At 38.2% G+C, this 23,272-nt stretch overlaps 1 protein-coding gene across 1 annotated transcript; it reads left to right on the plus strand.

Annotated features, from left to right (window-relative positions):
* Positions 1 to 818: 818 nt before the first annotated feature.
* On the plus strand, positions 819 to 20,646 carry LOC104268671 (BTB/POZ domain-containing protein KCTD5; the record flags this gene model as incomplete). Its single annotated transcript, XM_009873999.1, has 5 exons — positions 819 to 927; positions 2,089 to 2,180; positions 3,148 to 3,243; positions 13,511 to 13,636; positions 20,004 to 20,646. Coding segments are annotated over 5 exons (453 nt in total), but the record flags the coding sequence as incomplete, so codon positions are not given.
* Between the last annotated feature and the right edge of the window lie 2,626 nt (positions 20,647 to 23,272).

A 23,272-nucleotide genomic window follows, 5' to 3' on the forward strand; every position in this document is an offset into this window, starting at 1 on the left:
ATCTGTCCCTTCTTTGTCTGCATGAGGTAGGTAGGAACTGCATCTTCCGTATCCTGTTTTACAGAAGATATACAGCTGTTCTTAGTACCCTGTGAGTGTTTGTACATCTGAGCTAAGACAAGATCAAAAGTTTTTGAAATAAAACATTGAGGTTAAAGGGAAGGTAGGTAGGTTTGCCTTTTGTCAAAAAAAATAAAAAGAAGGGAAAAAAAAAAGCAGGTATTTGAACCCCAGTGGATTGTAGCCTTTGTTCTTGTTTCTTCAGGTTTCCAAACAAAAATGGTATTTTTCTGGTTTTAAGTGTTAATTTTAACCTTAATTTTCAGTGTTCTCACTTACTGCTTGGTTAGATCTTTCACGCTAGCAATGTTCATAGTCTTTTGATAAGGAGTCAAGGGGAACTGATCAGGCAAGAGAGATTGTGTAGTACATGATAGACTTGAGTGATAAATCAGGTACAATTACAGCTACATTGCTGAATTCCTTTTAATATGTGTAATAAATTTGGCTTTAAGGAATGTGGCTATGTTTGAATACCTGCTTGCTATTCAGATGCCAAACTGAATATAAGCTTGTAATTCCTGCTTGGATGTTCAAATCACTGTGGGGTTTTTTTGGCTTGTTTGTTTGTTTGGGATTTTTTTTGTGGTGTTTTGGGTTTTTTGCTTCTTTTTCTTTTTTCCTGTGGGTTTGTCTGGTTTCTTTGAATTTTTTGTTGGTTTTTGGTTTTTTGCTTGTTTGATTTTGGGGATTTGTTTGTTTGTTTGGGGTTTTTTGTGTGTGTTTTTGTTTGTTTTTGTTTTGTTTTCTTAATCTAGGACGAAACAGGTGCCTATTTAATAGACAGAGACCCGACCTACTTTGGGCCAGTGCTGAACTATCTCAGACATGGGAAACTGGTTATTAACAAGGACCTAGCTGAGGAAGGTAAGATGTTACTAAATCTCTTGCTTTCTTATCATGACCTTATTATTTTCACTGCTTTTGAGTCATCAAAAGTAACTTACAAGTAGATGTAAGTGCAGTATTTCCATCTGTTTGAAGTGAAGCTGATGGATATTGTGCCGGTATAGTATATGCTCTTATCTTAGTGGTTTTAGTATGATTCCTGATTTCACAACCCCTGTCCTCAGTCAGAAATAGAATACAAATAGTCAGACATGAGAGGAGATGCCTTTTATTGTATAATATTGTATCTTTCCTGTATGACTGTATGAAATAATTTGGTTTAGTCCTCTTTAAGCGAAAGAACAGTGGCTGTGAAACAAGCTTTGGAAGACGTAAAGCAAAGTCGGAGTGAAGTTTTGAGATGTTCAGACACGTAGAATATGTTCTGGAAGAGTAAATTTGGCCCCCAGCTTCTTCCTCCTTTTCCCTAATTCATATCAATTTTACCCTGATGACAGATGACTGTTTTAAACCATATAGTGCTAAAACTGTATTGATAAGGTATTGAAGAAACTAGCGAAAGAGAAATACGGTCTAGCAGTGTCAGCAGGGCATAACAATGTGAAATGTAATTTCCATGCACTGTTAAACATGGAGTGTGTGTGGAGAACAAGTAAGGCTTGAACATACCACAGCCTGTAGTATGTTTCTTTAAGCTTTTTTTTCAGGGCCTAAGATCTCAAACGACAGCATGAACATTTTCCAGCACACTAGCAGATGCAGAGCTTTTCAGTAGAGCTATTTAAATTTCTCTTTCGTATTCTATCCTGAGGTGGGACCTGAGCTATGGTGGTCCATCAGTCTGCTATGGAAAGGCATTTGTGCTCCTTTTTTTTTTGTTTCCTGCCTCTCATTCTGTATGTGAATCGGCATCAATTTTCTTCAGTTGCTTTTTACGATAGTTTTCAGAGTGAGCTAAACGTTGAACTACATGTGCTTGAAGGAAGCTGGAATCATTACGTTGGTAAATGAACTTTTCCTATGGCCAAATAAATAATTTTATATAGCTGTAGAAGAGATAATCTTGGGAACCAGCCTGTAACGTTCTGTGATCGTGTGTGTGATTCTGTGAACTGGTTAGGTGGTTTTGGCCTGGAATCTTTGGTTACACCCTCTTTCCCAAAAATATTGTCATACTAGGTGTGCTGGAAGAGGCTGAATTCTACAATATCACATCACTAATAAAACTGGTAAAGGACAAAATAAGAGAAAGAGACAGCAAAATCTCACAGGTGAGGCTGTTTTCTAGTGTGTTTTTGATTATTTGGTCTATGGTAAGCAGTGGGTGGGTTCCATTTTTCTCCTTGATTGCGCATTTCCCCAGTGAGATACTGAATGGCTACCTCCCATCAGTGGCTGAGCTGGAACCATACGTACAAAAAGATTCATGTTCTTTATTGCCAGTACCTGCCAGTCTGCTTACAAAGAGCACGGGCATATGGTTCCGGTTCTTGTTCAAAAACTGAAAATATTCTAAAGAATTATTCAGAAACATCAGGAGTAGAATTTGCCTTAATATCATTTCTGGAAATAATTATTTTGGTAAACAATTTTTGTAGACTATATTTTTCTCTTATACATTTAAATACTCTGAATATGATGAGACTGACTAACTGCTCTTCATACAGTATGTTTATACAGTGTGCTTACAGGTACTGTTTAGCGCCTGTCATACACTTTTGTAGCAAAGTTAGTTTCTTTATTTGTAGTGCTCTGTAGTTGAGAAGACTCTGCCTCTTCGCATCGCAGCTCATGAGTATTTCTTCATGAAAGTGAATATGGTAGATAAACTGTTAAGTGAAGAAAGTATTCATTGCTCTGGAAGGGAAACTTTGACAGGGAGCTTAAGACATCTTTGAATATGGTTGGACATTCCTACAAGTTAGCTGGGCCTCTGCAGAACCTCAGCCTTGATTTTAAATGACATGGTTTGCTACCACATGGAATAATAGGTGAGTCTTAGGATTGTTATAACGTTTAACTAGCGCATCTAGTCTCTGAAATATGCATGAAGAGTTCAGTTTTCTCCAAGGTGATTCTGAACAGAGGAGATTTCTCTAAGACAAAAAAAGAGAAAAAAAAAAAGGCAAGATGTTCAAGGTGGTGTAGCTTACCATTTCTACAGAGTAAGGGCAACCTTAGACAAGTGACAAACAGTGAATTCATGCTGTATTGAGCATCTTAAATTTCTTCTTGAAGGTGCCAGTCAAACACGTGTACAGGGTGCTGCAGTGCCAGGAAGAGGAACTCACTCAAATGGTTTCCACAATGTCTGATGGCTGGAAATTTGAACAGGTAAAAAAACCTATATGGGCTATAATTACAGAGTCTTTAAAAAATTCAGTTATGTGGAAGAAAAGTATGACATCAATTATATGCATCTTTTTAAGTTCATTAATGTTAAGAAATTGGATAAATATGCACAGCTGAGTTACAATTTGCTAATTGTATTTTTATTTGCCAGAGAACAAAAAAAATGTAGCTTTCCAAGAGGTAAATGGTGATGGCTTTCTATAAAACCATCTACATCGTGACTGAAATCTAATTCTTCGGTGTCTACACATGGGCATTTGAAGTGTGAATAAGTCAAAGTTAACTAATACAAATTTATACAAATGCTAGGTGAGATGTAAAGAGCTCTGGGTGAAAGAAATGATCTTAGGAGATAAATGTCAGGCACAGACAATGGTTCTTCTGATAAAGGACTGATACACGTAAGAGACTGAACTTAACCAGCGTGGATGTGAAGCTGGATAGGTGTGAGCTCTTTGAATCTTTTCATTCTTTGTATTGCATAAAAATAGCTTTGTGTGTACATTCAAGAATGCATTGTAAAATTTCAAGGAGATCTTTGTTTTATAATGTCTGTGACTAAGAAACTCTCACTACCTGGCCTCTTTACATTCGTGACCTACCAGGACATTTAAACTGACTTGGAGCTATGAATCTGTTAACTCTGGAGTGAGACACAAGTGCTCAGCCGCCAGCATCTTTTTCAGCTGTAGGAGAGAATGGTGTAAGCACAAGCCTCTTACCCTGGGCAGTCTCACTCTAATAACACAACAAAGCAACATTTTTTAAAAATACACACAAAGGTAAAAGAAAATGTTTTGTTTGTATTCCATGAAATGTGTAAGGTGCTGGTGTCATGGAGACAGCCATGATCAAATAGATTAAACCAGCACAGAGGAAACTTCGTATGGTTCATTTCTCTGGCTCAAGCGTTACCAGGTCTGTTTGGCATGCCAGAAGCTGAGCGCTGTGCAAGACCCTGAAAAAAGCTCTTACTTTATGGGCATGACTGTTTTCTGACCAGTGACAAAGTTTCTTTGACATTCTTTGTCACGAGAAACTAGTTTTCGTTATGAATAGCGATTCTTTACCCTTTAACAGATTAAGTGATACTGTGGCTTTTACCTGTTCTAAAGCCTTGTATTCTTTGGGGATGTTATATTTGGGAGTAATACTGGTTTGACAGTGCAATTTCTGAAAGAACTACTATAGTGTCATTTAAAATTTAGAATCTCTTTTAGAACTGGAAAATTACAGTCGTTTTCTTGAACATTATATCCTTGTTTTGTCCTCGCTACTTCCTTCCCCGTGTTGCTCTCTCTTGGACACACAGTTTGAAGTAGATAAACACAACAGCTCTATGGTCTCGTAATAGTACTCAGCTTCTCTTACATCAGGCTGGGCCATTTTCTCCTTTGGTTGTATTGCAGGCCTGCTGTGTAGGAGACATCATTCACTTGAAACGTGATTAGAATATTGTGTATAACCTAAACAGTTATATTTTTTAGATTCAAGAACACTGTAGCATTTCTGTAATTTTTATCTTTTCTAAAGCTATGTCGCTCAGCAGCATGCTTTCTTCAGAAGCAGGCTCTGGGGTGACACCTACCACGCTTCGTACATTTTATTAGTAAAATAGAAATCATCAGGTTTTTGAGAGGAGTAATATTCCTGTGGGTTGAGAGTCCTTGTGCTCTGTGCCCCATATAACGTGTTTAAGTGGTTGGTTTTGATCAAAAATACTTGTTTCCCCTTGACATCTCAAAATTTTTGTGTAAAATACAATTGGATGTGATGATTAAATAGGAGTGGAAGGTGTTAAACTTCTGGTGCGCTTGTGTGGCTGCACTTTTCCAAAGAATATATGAAAATGCTGCTAGAAAAATGCAATTATTTATCAGTCCTGGTCCAAAATACTTGTGCTGCCCCACTTTTGTGATTGCAGTGGTTTATTTTATAGATGATTTTTAGGTTCAGTCAGAAGGCAGTCAGAAAAAAGCAGTATTTTGGCAACGCTGCATAATGAGAAGCTTTGGGCTGTGCAGAATCACTACATGCAAAGGCCTTAGACGGCAGTGGTGTGTCAGTCATGTAAATTTTAATAATTGTTGTAACCTGAGTCTTTCACCGTAATGCTGTCTTAAATATGTTCACCGAATGAGGAGGACGGGGAACGGTGTTTAGCTTCTGACTTCAAAATTATTCACATGAAAATAGCAGGATAAAAATAAATATACTGTTCGTAAGCCTTCTTTTTGGTAGCGATCTCCAGTTTACTCAGAGAAAGCAGTTGTTTAGTTATTCACACTTAATTTAAAGCTCTAATCTTTCTCAAGTGCACTGACAGGCTATGCTTTAATTTAAATGTACTAGGAGTTTCCATGTATTATTAAAATAAAGCATTTTTTGTATTAAGTTGAAAAATTTAGATTAGGTTGCTCTGAACATCTGAGATATTAGACGTTTAGCAAGTGCGAACAGAGCTCTTGGTACTGATTTGTATGGGACAAGACGGACAATTTCTTCCACTCCAGTTATTTTCTTGCATCTTCTGTAAATTACGCCTTCTAAACCCAACTTAGAGCACTCAACTTTTTTCCCCTGTAGTTGACTTCATATATTTCCTTAGCTGTATTTTGTTTATCAATATCTGGAACAAGGTGAAGCTCTTTCATACGCAGGCTTGATATATTGCTCTACGTAACACCTTCCAGTCTTATATCCACGTTACCTTCTGCACTTGCCCAGGATGACAGGCAAATAATACTCGCTTTCATAATGCACCGAACATTGTTTATGTTTTTCAGAGTAGTTGACTACACCACAGTGATATGGGGAGTTTTCTGACTTGCTATCAGTAACTCTTAACTTTCCTTTAAAATACAAAGGGCTTTGCAACTGCCTCCATAAATTTGCAGTATGTTGAAAATGAAAGCTGTAGCTTGATAGCAACCTGTTCCAGTGGCAGGTAAATGTTACCTGAACGTTTGAGCTCATCTGTTATTTGTACAATTTGGATAATGGTATGTGCTTCAGCTTTACAAAGGTTTCTTTTTGTGTTTTGCTTTGATTGGTTATTTCAGCTTGTCAGTATAGGTTCCCAGTACAGCTGTGGCCGGGCCCAGCAGTCAGAGTATCTGCTGATAGTGTCACGGGAAGTGAAAGGGGAAGAGAGATGCTTCCAGAAATGCTGCAGTGAGGTGTGTCACACCATTATTTTTGCCCTCACACTGATATGCTTGGCCTCCTTGCATTTCTGCTGCTTTCAAATCATTCCACTTTATTCCTGGATGTACAGCACATAGTAATTTGTGTGTATTTGTGGCTGGCTTTTATTTATATTCACGATATTTCATTATACATTATGAATGTTCATGCTGTAAAAATAATGGAAAAAAAGAAAACCAATAAGCCCCCCGCAGTTATTTAGTTAAAGTTTTTTCTTGAGAATTTTAACCCTCTCGGTAGGTAACATCTTTTCCTCCAAAGTTAACAGTCTTTGATCCATACTTGTAAGTAAAAGTGGTACAATTTAAATTTCAGGAACCCTGTAATTAAAGCTTTTGAGTTCACTGGGATTAGAAAGGGACATTTCTGTGTTAATCAGTTCGAATATATTTCATCCACCTAGTAGCCAGTTAAGTTCTGATTTCAAACCCTTTATTTCTGGTAACTCAGAACTTAATTGGTTCTTTTGGTGGATGAAATAAATTCAAACTGGAACAGTGAATAACAGAATTTTTCAGAAATAAGCTATAGAGCAGTGAGGGGAGAACAAAATCAGCGGTTTTATATCTTGTCTCTAGTGGAAAAAACATCCTGGGGGGTTTTTGTCTTTTTTGTTGTTGTTGTTGTTTTATGGGTTATTTTCCACCCTTGGGGAATTTTCTTAGCTTCACTTGTTAATTTTTTAGGCTGTCTCATCCTTCCTAATGCCCTTGCCCTTAGGTCATTGCTTTTTTTAATTGCTCTGTTGCTTCCCAGTGTTCAAGGGTTTGGGAAGGATTTTTTGCTTACCGATAATATTGGAGGCAGTTTCCAGTTCCAGTGCTCCATTCTGAAGTGTCTTATGTGAATTGATTTGGGAACCTGGTGTTCTGTGAGTACTTTTCATCAGTAAAATACTTGGAGTACTTGTTCTTTTCCTTGATATACATACGGTTATCCAGTCTGAAAGATCAGTATAACATTATGAAGATAACATGACTGTAAAGTGACTCGATACGGGCTGAAGCTTGCATGTGAGCTTGCACGAGCATTTAGCCAGGCAGTTCTAGATTTTAGACCTGGACTGTTGTCTACCTGTATTCCAGAATCTGCTTTCAGTGTATCAAGCATTATCTATTTCTTGCAGTTGTATAGGTAACATTTGGAATGTGGAATTAATGCGTTGGGTTTGCAGACTTTCTGGAACTGAGTAAGAATTGTGGCCACTTGTTTAGGACAAGTAGGGTACAGGCAGCATCATGTTATTCTTAGAACCATAGAATGGTTTGGATTGGAAGGGATCTTAGAGATCATCCAGTTCCAACTCCCTGCCATGGGCAGGGACACCTCCCACCAGACCAGGTTGAACACTTCCAGGGAGGGGGCATCCACAGCTTCTCTGGGCAACCTGTGCCAGTGTCTCATCATCCTCACATCTAATCTACTCTTTTTCAGTTTGAAGCTGAATTCATGTGTTAATCTCCTAGATGCAAGTATAAAATAAAATAAATTTTAAAAAAATCTGAAAGGGAATGAATTTTCCTTCCTTCCTCTTAGATTTGAAGTCTGATAGAGGCTTAAGAGCATTAAGAGACCTGAAATAAATATGCTTGTGGTCCTGGTCTCAGTCATCAGTGCTGAGTTTTACAGCTGGTCTGCATCTCTATAGCCTTTTGCAAATCCATTGAGAAGGCAGTAGGGTGAATACATAATTCTAAAAGGTGTAGAGGCCATTCATACAACTTGATTCTGTAAAAAGCACTGAGGGTACGACTTTGTTTTATTCTGTCAATGGTTAGTATAATTATAAAAAAAGGAAAAAAAGACAAGCTTTCAAAGACAAGCTTTCCTGTGAACAAGTTGTCTACCGCGTTTGGAGTAGAAGCACTAATATGCAAAGAGTAAGAATATTTAAAATAGAATTTGAAAGTAAGTGTTATGAAGTTTACTCAGTGTGAGAATCAGACAATCATAGAAAGAGAACAAAATTGGTAGCTGTGAATTAGGAGATAGTTAATTTGAGTAACTCCAGGGGGAAGCAGAGAAAGACAGGGGTGTTCTTTGTGCAAGTTGGAGCAGTTAGTTGTGATGGTAATCATATTTCTAATTTGTACTGTAAGTGACTATATAGATCCTGAATCAATGTTCTTAAACCACTTTAGCAAATCTGGATAGGCAAGTTATTGAAATGTGGCTGGTTTTGAGATCTGTCTTGATTCAGTTAGGCATGGTGGTTACTCACTTTGAAAGTAAGGTTCCTAAAGATGATGGGCCAACCATTTCCCCTGTTCATAGGGATGTTTTTAGGTGTGCAGTCATTGGTTTAAGATTGAAGGAGAGTTGTATATTCTGCTTCTGTTGAGTAACTTGGCGCAAGAGGCATTTGACCTATTGTCTCTAACACTTTAATTGTGTTTTTTTTCTTAAATAGTCTTTTTTGAAAGACACAGTTGTCTTCTCACAGAGCTGCAGATGTAGGAAAAATTCTTCAGACAGTTATTTCATTATTGCCTCTGAAATCATTCTTAAATGTTTTCTCTTTGAAAACAAGACTTAGCCATGGTTAGGTATCAGATAGTCTCTGCCCTATGCCAAACTGTTGGGTTTTTCTAACTTTGTCCTTTCTGATTGTCATCTTCTATCTTACTTAAAAGTTCAGACTTTATGAGACAGGAATTTCCTTGTTGTTATTTATTTGTCTTCTCAGGAAGATCCTGACCTGCACATCAAGCAATGTAATGCAAATAATTATATTTCTGTTGATTAAATAATAATAATGCTTTTCATTCCTGCCTTTTTTAGGTAGAGCTGACAGCTTGCTAGTGTCAGCACCCTTGTTCTATGCAAGCAGTGAATAGATCATGATCTAATGAATTTTCCGTGATAATATGGGTATTTTCTTCTGCTTGATTAAGACACTCTTGGGGTTTACAGAGATGCTCGAGCAGGATCACAGTGCTTTAGTAAAGAGTGTAATGAAACAAGTTATGGAAGAAAAAACAATAAGGAAAGATAGGTGCATGTATACCCATGCATATATAATCATACAAAGCTACAAAATTCGGAGTTTCGAAATATTCTTTTTTCCCTTCCTTACCTTCTTAGTGATTTAAACTCTCTCTGCTGTTTAAACCTTATAAGCCAGGAAGAGTTTGTCCTTTCAGAAAGTCTGAGAAACCATTGACTGGATAATCTAAAATCTGAAAGATAGGCAGAGGGAACAGAATGAAGCCCCGTAATCCAAGGGAACATGGTTAGCGACCTGCTGCTCCACTTAGACACACAGGATCACATCCAAGGGTACTGAGTGAGCTGTCAGAAGTGCTCTCCAAGTCACTTTTCTCATTTATCCTCAGTCCTGGCTAACCGGGGAGGTCCCAGTGGACTGGAGGTTAGCAAATATGAAACGCATCTACAGGAAGGGCTGGAAGGAGGATTCCAGGAACTACAGACCTGTCAGTTTGACATCAATGCTGGGAAGATCATCTTGAGTGCCATGTGGCACATACAGGACAAACAGGTGTTCAGGCGCAGTCAGCGTGGGTTTGTGAAAGGCAGGTCCTGCTTGAATAACCAGATCTTCTATGACAAGGTGACCCACTTAGTGGATGAGGGCAAGGCTGTGAATAATGCCTACCTGGACTTTCCCACAGCATTCTTCTGGAGAAACTGGCTACTCATGGCTTGGATGGACATAGGCTTCCCTGAGCATAGAATTGGCTGGATGACCAGGCACAAAGACTGATGGTGAATGAAGTTAAATCCAGTTGGCAGTCACTCACAAACAGTGTGCCCCGGGGCTCAGTAATGGGGCCAGTTCTGTTTAGTATCTTTATCAATAATCTGGATGAGGGCATCGAGCACACCCTCAGTGAGTTTGCAGGCGACGTGAAGCCGGGCAGGAGTGTTGATCTGCTGGAGGATCGGAAGGATCTTCAGAGGGACCTGGATGGGCTGGATTGATGGCCAAGGCCATTTGTATGAGGTTCCGCGAGGCCAAGTTCCAGGCCCTGCAGTCGGCTCACAACAACCCCGGTGCAACATTCTTAGTTGCACAGAAATGGAACTGCTTACAAGAGTATCCTGTGTTGGAGTTTTGAAGAACTTGTGTTTAATGTTGAAAAAGAGACTTTATCTTGAAATGCAGCAGTTATCTAGATGCTTTTGTCACTACATATGGATTATGAAGCATTAGCGGGGAGTGTAAGTAGCTATTATCTGAAAACCTGTCAACCTTGTTGAACGAGGATCAATGATTTGGCTGTTGTTAGACCTTGTACCATACCTGCTTTCAGAGAGATTGTTTATTTATTTTGAGTGTCATGAGTGAAGTATTTTTCCTTCTGGTAGTTGTTTTTATAGCTTATGTGATACCAAGTTCTTGCCAATTTGCAAGAAGAAAAGTTAACTATATACTAAATCAAAGTGTATGATTGAATTTTATTTTTCAAATTTCACTTAAGAGAAGGTGAATTAGGTGTTGCTTTATTGAAAACATGTCCAACTTTTTGACTGTTTTCTAGCCTTTAAATGGGGTAAAAATACTGTTTAAAGTAGTCCTACATTTTACCCCTGTAACTGAAGCAGTTACTGTAATTGTATTACTTGGTTTGTAATTACTGTTTAATATACAGGATAAACTTTTTACCACTTCAACAAACTTAGAAGCAACTTAACTGCTATTTTTCCCTGAAAATTTGTACATGATATTTTTTGCCGATAGGGTTGAGAATCAACAAATCGTCTCTATATATGAAGTAAGTCTGTGTTGATTTTCCAGCTTTCAGGTGGAATTTTAGTCCATTTTGTGCAGCTAAGCAACTAGTTACTTTATGGGTTTTCATAGAAGCATAGAATGGTTTGGGCTGGAAGGGACCTTAAAAACATCCAGTTTCACCCCCCAGCCATGGGCAGGGACACGTCCCACCAGCCCAGGTTGCTCAAAGCTCCGTCCAACCTGGCCTCAGACACTTCCAGGGAGCAGGAAGCTTCCACAGCTTCAGTGGGCAACCTGTTCCACCCTCACAGTAGTACATAATCTAAATCTTCCTTCTTTCAGTTTGAAATTGTTACCCCTTGTCCTATCACTACATTCCCTGGTAAAGAGTCCCTCCCCTTCTTTCCTGTAAGCCTCCTTTAAGTGCTGTGAGTACTTTAAATACCGTGATTCTGTATTACACAAGGTGTTACGGCACAGACTGCAAAGTATCTGTTGTGAAAGATTAACTGACTTAATGTCTCAAGATAAGTGGTGTCTTTGTATTCCAGTGAGGATGTACTGACGCTTCTAAAAACCTGGGGTTTTGTCACTTCATTACATAGTTTTGGTGGAAAAAGTGTCTTTATCACATTCATTTTTGAGCAGCCTGTGTTCACTCTTGACTGTATGTGATTTTTGCAGAACTAGATTGATGTTAGGAGTGCAGGAGGGAGGGAAAGATTTCTGGTGATCACACCAGGACAGTGGAGTTAAAGTAGGTAGTTTGACAGCACGGAATTTTGACTGCCAGTACTGTTCGTTGGAGGCTGAGCCTTGTATGCTGTAATACCAGCAGGGTCCAAAAGCTTTTACATCAGTGCTGGCATCAAATTGGTTTATTGTGCAGACATACCACATGCTTTGTAAACTCTGTCTGTGGAGGTGCCTTCTTGGCTGTCCTACCACAGTGCTGGAGCATCTGAACATCTCTTTCCTCTCTCCTTAAAAGTGTAATGAGGCTTTATTTTCTCATGATAGTGCTATATGGAAGCTGCTTTTGACTTTAGTTTACCCTACACTTTTGTTGGGTAAATAATACTATGCTTTAGGTACAGATTCTGGACAAAGGTTTCATCTTGGCTGCATCTCCCCTGCTTTAACAAGGCTCTTACTCTCTTTGATGCTCTGCTAGACTAATGACAGCACACAGTTCGTTTTCAGATGGATAACTACTTAGATTACTACAGAGTTTCAAGTGGTGTTGCCCTAAAAAACAAGTCAAGCCCTTTCTGTGGCCAGGCACTTTAATGATGTAACAGAGGCTGGGGAATAGGACAGCCTTGTCACATGGGTGTGGTGATTTGGTAGGTAGATATAATATAGTTCTGGTAATGATGTTTCAGTAGAGTGCATCTGTACAACTACTTGATTTTTAGGATTTTAATGTGTGTCAGTAGTAATAACACCATACATCATCTTGTCATGCTTTTGAAATAAACCTTTAAAATAAATCAACCAGCTACATCTGAATTGATTCTGGCTGGGAAAGGCAGGCTATGTAAAGCTTCTAGCGTTAGGTAAGTGTACTGTGTGTAAGGTAAGACCAGTTACATGAAATTTCTGCTGTTTGATAAACATGCTGCATACAAGGTAGTACTGATGTCAGGTGTATCTTTCTTTCTCAGCAAATTGTCATTTATCGTTCAATAATGAGATGTGTAGAAGCTCCTAAATATGTCACATTTCATTATACATGGCTTCTGCTTGTAATGCTTCCGTAATTAACTTCCTTGTATCAGTACTTATGAACTTCAGATGTTAATCTTGGTGTCCCACCATGCTGTGTCTTGCTGTTTTCCTATCAAATGCGAGTTTTGTCGTTGTACACTCAAAATATGTTTTAATAGAAACAGTGTTATTCTGTAAGTAAAGTAGTGGATATCCCTTAAGACTAAAGTGCTTCCTGCATGCAGCCATTTACATGTTAAATCATGCCGCATAAGGATACCACAGACAAAATTTTTAAAAATTAACTTTGGAGGATGGGGAAGTTTCCAGTAAATAACAGAAACAGGGAACAGGCTACTACTTCACTGGCCTGCCTCTGTAGCCTTTTCTTTCACAGTGTAATCATAACCATAAATCATTAATTCTGTAAATGTTTAAAAAGAAAAGCTGTGTTTATCTTATCATCAGATTGTCAGTGTATTTGTCAACATCAAAATGTATTTGCAGTGGAGAATCATGCTTCAGGCACAACCAACAGTCTGAAGAGTGAGGAGTGTTTGTATTGATGATGAGAACTCATGGAATTTGTTTTATGTGGAAATGCACAATTGACTTTTTTTTTTCCCCATGTTTCAGCTGGTCAGTATTGGTTCTTCCTATAACTACGGCAATGAAGATCAGGCTGAATTTCTGTGTGTTGTCTCAAAGGAATTGCATAACACTCCCTATGGCACAACCAGTGAACCCAGTGAAAAAGCAAAAGTAAGTTACTAGATGTTGGACTAAAGAAATGTCATCAAATTGGGTGGACTTCACTAAGTTGTGCTAGGCCTACCTCTGTTCCGATCCATTATTTAATTGCCTTTTTTCCCCTTGCTCATGCCTAATGATGGTTACCTGTTCACTGTATGAGAGACTGTAAATGGCACAGTCAGCATGCATTTGTTATACCAGACGGGTTCTTTAAATGCAGCACTCTGTCCTGATTCTTGTTCTGTTCTATCAAGTATTGGCAGATATTTCATATTTACAGTTAAGAATCCAGATACTGTTTCTTACAAATTCAAATACTTCCTTGTTCTGCCAGTGGTTCAGCTGAAAACTTTTTCTTGCTTGAGTTCCACCAAAGAAATCTTTCTGTCAAGAATGGAGATTGTAATATGCTGTCTCTGAAGAACAGTCATGTGCAGTATGGTATAAAATGAAGGCATTTAGTAGCGTAATGTTTTTAGGTTTCTCCTACTTCTCTTTACTTTCCGTAACCAGCTTTGCAAAAAGATTGTAATGAGCATGGTATCTTAGCGTTTTACTCAGTTGTCTTTCAGAGTTTGTGCAAGATAAAATGTAAAACTACAACGGAATAGTAATAAGGCAGACCAGCTATGTATGTAAGTGTATTCTTCCGTGTGTATTGGACAGTTTTTACCCTTGTAGTGTTGCTTTGTGTAAGGAGATGAATACAGACAAACTGAATACCTCTCTAGTTGGCTTAAAAACTTTTCATTTAATATGTTTAGATGAGAAACAATTGGTAAAATATCAAAGGTTGCTTTTTCAAGTATCACCTTCAAATAAATTAATTTTGAAATAATGCTAAGAATTTATCTGGGTCTTGGCACTGAAGCCTCAAAAACATAAACTTTGCTACTTTCTGTGCCTTGTAGTTTGGTTATGCAGCTACATAAATGGGAGACATTGTTGTAAATTGCACTATAACAGTACTCCAAGCTTTAGGTTGGATTCTTAGCAAAATGATTACTTTATACTCTTTTGTAACTGTTGAGATAAAACTTCCAAAGAGTCGTAAGGGATTAACGTAGTCTAGGGTAAACACTGAACCTGAATAAGCTAACAACGCGGTCTTTCTAAAACCCTAGTCAACGTCTGCTTTTGCAAGGGTGTTGCAGCAAAACTTTAAAAGTTGACAAGTTAAAGAAGTGTGTGGTAATAATTTAGGGCTGAGTTATGTACTCGAAATAAAAAAGTGGAATTCTAGAACCTAATAAACATCTTCATAAAGAATGGTAGCACATCTTCAGGAAACTTCAGAAGCCAAATCTTAGACCTCTTCATTGAAGTACTTCTTGGTCATTGTTTCAGAGAAGAGAGCAGAGCCTCATTTGACCAGGGTGATGAATAAGAATTAGTGTTAATTTTGGTTGAAGATAACTTTCACTCTTTTTGTCCTGGAAAATGGCAGTACTTGAAGAATAATTTTTTGACCAGTAAATTATTTAGTTATTCTGTATAGGTATGTGTTGTCCAGGGCAGGAGTGGGGGGAAAGAAGAAGTTCTTTTTCCTTGAGAGGTTTCTGATAGTTGTGTTCTGGAATTTTTGACTGGACCTTGGGCCTTGGGAGCTGTTGTCTCAGTAGTTCCCTTTCAGCTAGCATTAATTCTCTCTAGTCTACAGTCTGCTCATTAGTGTTTGAGTTGGTCTTAGTGAAGTTCCTGAGGTTGAAATGCTGATATCCAGTGATATATAGAGAATAATGTGTTCATGTACTGGGACTGGCTTTTAAAAGCCATGAGAAAGTCTTCCTATTCCTTTTACAGGTGGGGTCAGAGAAAACAAAGAACTGCCAATATAATTCTTTTATTGACAGGCACTTCAATTTAATTAATAGTCCTGGACTTTGAGAATAGGAAAAAGCATTTTCTGATAGCCCATCTAATCAAGCTTCACCTTCTTAGAGACTTTTTTTTCTTGTGTTTTCTTCTTTTTTGGAAAACACTTTGCACAGTAAGTTAGTAGCTGACTGCTGTGTAACCTAGTACCCCTAAGTAAAGGAAATTAATGGCATTTGGGACATTGACTTAAATGGTTCCAGTGGCTTTCACTGGTAGCCACGGCACTGCTGAAAGATAACCTGTATTCCCACAAGCATTCTTCTCTTTCATACTGCTTTATTGAGCTGTCACTCTTGGGACAAATGACCAAAGCTTGTTCGTAATGTCTGCATCCAAAGTTAGGTTCTCATGTGCTGTTCTTTCCCATCTGTGGCAAAGAGTACACAGAGTTAAGGTGCCGGCTTTACGGTTTTATTTGAATTTTCTCCATACGTGTGTTCCCTGTTGTTATGCAGCATGGCACTATTGGCTTCTGTCTGATGACTTTAGGACATTTGAAAAAGGAAGTTCTTGTGAATGTACCTCCTTGAAATTGTCTGCTGTCATACTTTCTTACAAAGAGTGGGGGTCCCGGATGAAAGTAAATAAATGTCATTCCCAGGTGTTTCAAGTGTAAGTGGACTGTACTTTGTTGCAGATCTAACTCACTTGCAATCTCTTCTTTTCCCTTCCTTTCTCCATACTTGCTGCATGCTGCATGCCACTCAGAGTGAGGATGAAGAAACGGATTACGATATGAATGACTCAGATTAAGTGTAAATGTCATGGTGAGCACTAGCTGCCCTAGGATTTCACCCAGATGCTTTTCTGCCCCATCCACTTCCTACCCCCACTAGTGCTGTCCTTCGGCTAGTCCTGATGGCGTGTGTGTTTGTGATTATAGTTGTGGCATGGTTAGTGAAGGCAGAATTCCTGTTCTGCGTATTGCTTCTTTGACAGAGTAATTAGCGTTGCCGTTATAAGCTGTGTTGTGATTGGTTCCCTTAAAACTTTGCTGGGAAGAAAAGTTCTTCATGTAGATTCTAGGGTCAGAATTGTTTTTCATTTTTATTTTCCATGCACTGACTTTGCCGTCAAATGTTTTTTTTATGTGCAGAGGTATCTGACACAAACTTACAGTATATGTTTTCAGTAAATTAAATACATTAGCAATAAATTGACAATAAATCGGTAGATGTGACGCAAGTGCATCATAGTCAAAAGATGGTCTTACCTGATAGTTTTGAAACTAATAATTGTCGAATCAAGACCTGGTAAATACAAATAAATAGTGTGATCTTGGTGCTACAGTTACATTTATCACAGGAAACAACTCTGGGGAGGGATTGAGTCCTTTCCACTGTAGTTTGACATCTTATTAGAGATCAAGGTACTTCAGAAGTCACAAGTGAAAGATCACAAATGTTGCATCGGAACACCTTTTGCAACCTTTTCCTAACACGTCTGCAAGCACTGATTGTCTTTATTCTGCTCTCCATTGAATGTGGAGTGATACAGTGTGTGGGTAGTCACTTGAGCTGTATAAATTGAAGGTATTTACCACTGCATGAGGTTGAACTCCAGCTTATCACCTATACACCTGAACTTTTTAGCTGTAAAGCATCCGTATATTTATCTCTGAAGTGTTGCTTCTGCATGGCTGAAGAACCTACATTATTTTCTTAACCAATGCTAACAGGAACTACTGCTGAGGTGGAATTAGGTTTTTTGCCAAGTCTTCAGGAATGGCTGCAAGGAGTAGGTCAAATTTGAAGCTTTGTTGAAAAAAACCCAAACTGGCACTATGCAGGAATAGAATGCAAGATTCTTAAGCTGCCTGAGAGACAGGTGCTTGCTTCAGCCGTGTGTTTATCTCTGTTGGAGATTGTTTCACTTACTGACTACATTTGCTGGGTCAGTCTGTAATCCTCCGTGTGAACATCTTCTGTTCTCAGCTTTGTTCTCAGCTGTGACCAAAGCAAATACTTGAGGAAAAAGTTTAAGTGTGAAGCATTTATAAAATTAACTTCTGATATATTTCCCCATCTTCCAGTCAGTCTCAGTTTAGGAATTTTGGCTTCAAGCCTGCATCCAGATCACTGTATAAAAGTTACAATGACACTATGATACCATGAGTAGGTGTCAACGGCAGTATCTTCTGTTAAGTTTGTCTAAGCCATTTTGAATATACTATACTAGGAGTTGCTGAGCGATTTTCAGGGCCTGGCTTCTCCCCACAGAATTAATTTGTAACTTTCCTACAATTGTGTAAGAAATGTAATTTGTTTAGTACACATAGTAAATTAGCTTTTTGAAATAAGCAATGTTTGCATCTAAAATACACCCTAAAGCGTGTCATGGCCCATAGGAAACGTCTTCCTGTATTCTGGAAACCTGTCAAAGTAGCTGCAGTGACATCTGGCTTCATAACTTTAAAATAATAATGATGAATTTGAAATGAAAAAGAACTTTGTGTGCACAAAGCGAGATCCAAGTACTGCAGGAAGTGCAATGAGCAAGTAATAAAGTGGATTTTTTTTAAGCTGATACTGAACTGTCTCTGAACTGTCCCTGAGGCAAACAAAAGGTGACAGGTTCTTTAGGAGCTTGTCCTTTAAAACTCCCATGGAGTTGTGCAAAGCAGGTGACTACAACCACTATGAAAGACCGATTAGGCCTGACAGCTGATAGAGGCTGAAATGTTAAACTGTAAAAATTTTAGCAGTAGTAAAAAGAAACAAAATACCTAACTTTTTTATTTAAAATAATACCTGACACTGCTGTGCTTTGTTAAGTAGTTGCCAATCTGTACCCTACAAGCAAGTATTTGTGTGTGCTGTCAGATTCTGTGGCTCCTCTGGGGTGGAGTGTGCTGCTGAGTACTAGCCTCAGCTGTTCCTCTTCCTATCACACTGCACTGAAATCACCGTAGAAGGAGGTTGGACACTGGGGACAGCTGTGCCATTGTCCAGGGATTGTGCCTTTGCTTTCTTTCGGCTTTTGAAAGCAAGAGCCCTTCCCAGTAGTAGGAAGACATCAAGAAGCGAAGGAAAACAAAGCACCCCCAGAGGTACTTTTACTTACAGATTAACTTTGTTAAGTACTTGTGCTCAGTGCATTTGACGCTTTGCTTAGTGCTTCGTCTGTCTCCCGTCAGGGTTGGTTCTACAGTGTGCTTAGAGCCTTCCCGGCAGTACTGCATGGCCCTGGACCTGACCGCCTTGTCGCTCACTCTCACCCAGTGTAGAAGAGCAACAGGAGAAACATTATTGCCAGGACAGTCAATCCTAAAACGTGGATCTTTTCCTCTCTGGAAAAGCCAAAGAAAATTGAAACAGAAAAGGAAAAGAGTAGTCAAACTGGAAGTAGAATAGGTGTTTTGTGTTGTAAAATGCTATAGACAAGGATTCCTGAGTTTTTCAGAGGTAGGTATTTTGTTTCCACTAAACTTCAGTCCCTATATTTCATATATGCCTTTTAAAGAGAATATTAAACAGATCAACTGCTTTCAGGAAAAAATATAGAAATCACCTTTTACCCACTGTAGTGGGAATCTCAGGTCCTTGATAACAGTGGGAGGATCAAATTTGGTAGACAGAATTTTTGAGAAATATATTCCTCTTCATGAAGTCAGACCTGCATTGCCCCTCAGCTGCCTGGCTTAGGTGTTTCAGAGGATAATGATGGACAAGGTAATGCATGAAGAATTCAATGGGCTTTGTCTTGTGCCCACAGAAACAATTTTCATGTGGACAAGGCTGCCTAAAAAACTTCTGAGATCTTGCATGAGCAAGTAGTATTAATGTATTAATATTATACAACCACAGTCAGAGTAGTATTTATTTTCATAGAGCTGATCAGTCTTGCTGATAAGCTTTGTATGTCTCAACAGCATTGGGAAAATCTGTGAAGAAATGTAGTTGGCTGACTTTAGTTCATGCAAAAGACCAAGCCTGGGCATCAGTTTCAAATTTTAAAACAGTCTGTTCCTGTAAATCCTGCCAGCTTGCACTCTTAGCCTTTGAAAACTTCCTGCCTCGTTTCACCCAGCGTGCCATATACGCATGGTTTTTTTTGCTAGTTCACATTTTCAATTCTAATTTGTGGGATTCAGTTTGCAGTTGAAACTTCATAGAGTTAAGGACATTTTACTGGAATAGGAAAAACTAAGATTAGATTAAATTTCTAATAAGGTACTCATTCGTTTACCACACAGGACTTAAGTATCTTCAAAACTAGCATGAGGTGAAATGGCTTACTTTTTACATCTACCAACTCTTGAACTTTGGTTATATTAATCATACTAATTTCCTAGCAGCGATTTACATCTCTTTTCGTTATGTTTGAGAGTAGATGTTGTATGTGTCAATCTGTCTTTTTTTCAGGAATGTCCTTGAAACACCACCCTGACACTTTATCAGTTATTTGAAATAGTCATTATCTTGCTCATGGACCTCCATGCTTTAGGAATGACACTGAGTGAATTTTCATTTACAGAATTTTTATTGGTCTGTTTCAGATTTTGCAAGAACGAGGTTCCAGGATGTGAAGACTATATTGAATGGTGACAATTTTTTTCTCTTTTATTGCAAGACACAGCGAATTGTCACACTGAAGAGTCTCGGCTGCAAAAGAAAAAATCTGATTTAGACAATTTTCTGTTGATCTGGGTTCAACCGTATTTGCCGGCAAGCTAGTGTCAACTGGCTGAAGGCATTGCAAGATTACGTAATGGGAATAGATGGTGTGGGAGTGTGTGTTGTTTTGGTTGTAGTGCATGGTTGTTCTCCCTTGTGGGTTGACTGACACTGGTCGTTTGAAAAGAAATGACCATGCACTCGTATTTTCCTCTGAGACATGTAGCACTTAATGTCTGGTGCTGGATGACCCAATGTTGATCAGTTTGGAGACATTTTCCTACTAATCATTGTAAACATTTAAAGGACAATGTAATTGGTGCTACACACACATTACAGCCCACAAATGCAAATATTTGGGCCCACGTTGTTTCAGAATCAGTGGCAGCCCTACTTGACTGTGTTATACTGCACATTCCTTACGGCTCTGTGACATACTCCATTATGTAGTAACAGCCTAGGAGATCAAATGAAATGAGCACGTAAATAATTACACAACAGATAAAAGGTTTCTCTAAAGGAAGGGTGTATATATATTGACTGGATTTATAGCATATTTTAATACCCAAAGGGAAGACTAAACTCAGAGAAAATGGCCTTTATCTGAGTTACTCTTGATGTTCCTTCTGTTAAAACAGTCTCCTCCTGCGAAAGTTATGCTCCAGTCTTAGCCAGAGGTTTGGAAGGGGAATCAAAGTTCACTTAAAATGAAAAACTGAACGTTCTCTTACTTCTGAGATGTTTTTACTTGTGTGTTTGTGCTTGTATAAAATGCCTATAAGCATTGAACTCTGTGGATTATGGTAGAGATTTTTCAAGAGCTGGAGGTTGTACAGAAATATGGGTGGCTAGTCCTAGATCCCTATTTGTAATGACTGGGATTAAAATCAACCTTGAGTGTGAACACAAGCTCATCCAGTTGAAAAACTCAATTACTTCAGACATTCAGGATACCTGTAATCACTCTCTTTCTATACCTTTTCAACTATGCAGTTAAAGAACGCTCTCTGAAAACATCTGGTGCAGCTTTATTAGTTCGTCCTTGATAAAGGCTAATACACAAGACTGGAGCTTTTTAATACACTATGTTTTGAGCAGAATCTTTAGCACATCTTTAAAACACTTCATGAACTTGACAGTGTAAAACTTGGGTTCATTGTTGTATGAAAGCAATGGAATGAAGTTTCAAAAAGCTGCAAGATTGTTTTGCATTCTAAAGACATTGCAGTTTTCATTCTCAGTAACTTCAGAGTTTATGCATGTAGTCTACATAATCCTTTTACACAAAAGCCTGATTTTCAAACACCCAGGGTCTACTCTTTCTTTCTTCCTTTTTTTTTTTTAAAAAAAAGAACTTGCTATACATTGATAAAAGTTTGGAAGAAACAATTTGTAAAAAACATTTCTACTAAGCAGGTTGAGCAATGGGCCAAATGTTTTGTCCATGCATCTAATGCTTGAAGGGTTTGTAATGCATTTTGCGACTTGGATGTGGTCTGCACAGGAAGCTGCTGGCCCCTCCACTACAACACATAAAATGTTTGTCTTTTTTTAAGATGTTAAAACTGAATCAAATTTACTAAAAATATAATTGTGTAGGGGGAAATGTTTATACTTTTATACTTTTTTAGGCACCCATGTTTTATCACCTTAAATTCAGCACCCAAATTTCCCCTAAATAGCAACAGATTATCTTGTGTATCTGAAAATGAGTTGTCTGTGTTAACTGTATATTAAAACATTTCCTCTGCTGCAGTAGTTACTATGTTTTTAAACAATATCACTCCACCGAGTTCTCTGAGCTCCTTAGCTCATGGAATTGCAGCCAACCATGTTTCTTGTTGTTTCCATGATTTGCTCTACAGAGTAATTTAGCATTGGCCTAAGTGGCTTTCAATGCCTAAAATATCAGTTTTACAATGATCCTTCTGAATGAGCATCTATGTTGTCTCTCTTATTTAACCCAAAAAAGACAGAGTATTTTACTTCATAAAGTGAAATTTTCAAGAGCGACAGCAGCAAAGCATGAGTAACAAACTGAGCAAACTGAACAAATCTAGAATATGTAAAAGAGTGAGTTTTTCCTCCGTTTTTTTTTTTACTGGAGTATTTTCAATTTAAAAACACGGTTTCATGATGAGATTACCTGCAGTCTATTTTTCATTGTATCCGTGTTGTAGCAAATTCTGGGGAAATGAGTGGTTAATCATTTTGCACTTTGTTTCCGATACCTCACAAGGATTTTAAGAAAGAAAGATAAAAGGTAACTTAAATTGGCAAGTTTTAAATATGCTGTTGTTTGAGACCGTCTGAACTAATTACTTTCCTGTTCTTACAGGAAATGGCATTATTGCTTTAATTTTTGTGAATGTGTGAGGCTTTCAGATAGATGAAAGTAGTACCATACGCCTATTTCAAGGCATTAAGACTTGATCCGTAAATAAGTTTGCTTTCTTTTTATTTGACTCTTCTCGTTTCAAATAAAGTCAGGTACAATTACAAAGTAGTTGCGTTAGAGTCCAGGTTTTGCAAATGTTGCTTCCTCAGTTAAGAGCTTTCGGGATGAGGTAACGTACCCATTCAGTTTAAACAGGAGCCCTTTATTTCTTTTCTGTCTCCTGGAAAATATTTACCTCGGAACTGCCTGTAGCTATGTAATGCTGATGGGTTCACTAGGGGGCTGTAATTGAAAAGCTGTACTGCAAAAGTTTTTGAGGTGAACTCTGGATTTACACAGCTCCTGGAGTCTTAAAACAAAACAGTGTTCTGGGTTAGAATTTAAGATCTTGAGCGTGAAGAGATCATAGCAGAAGGAAGTAAAGCAGGAAGGGAGAGAGACCAAAACAGAACGGCCAAGGTGGCCTCTAATGAAAATGTAAATTCTGTGGAAGATTTAACTTTCTTTTGCTGTACAAATATTCAGTGAAGTTGTTTGGCTTGTTGTCCGTGGAACAGGAGGTTACTTAGCAGTGGGTTTTCATTTAAATTCTTTAAAGGCTTTTACATGACAAACTTCTTGCAAAACTTGTTTAAAAACTGAGAGGTTACCAAAGCAGTTTCTTGCTTTGAGTTAGGAAACAGATAGCATACTGTTGGCCTTATTTTACATCAGAGGCTTATTTTCTGTATTGGAGATGACATTTCTTTATAT

The sequence above is a fragment of the Apaloderma vittatum genome, unplaced genomic scaffold, assembly GCF_000703405.1.
Source record: "Apaloderma vittatum isolate BGI_N311 unplaced genomic scaffold, ASM70340v1 scaffold23817, whole genome shotgun sequence".
Classification (NCBI taxonomy): Eukaryota; Metazoa; Chordata; class Aves; order Trogoniformes; family Trogonidae; genus Apaloderma; species Apaloderma vittatum.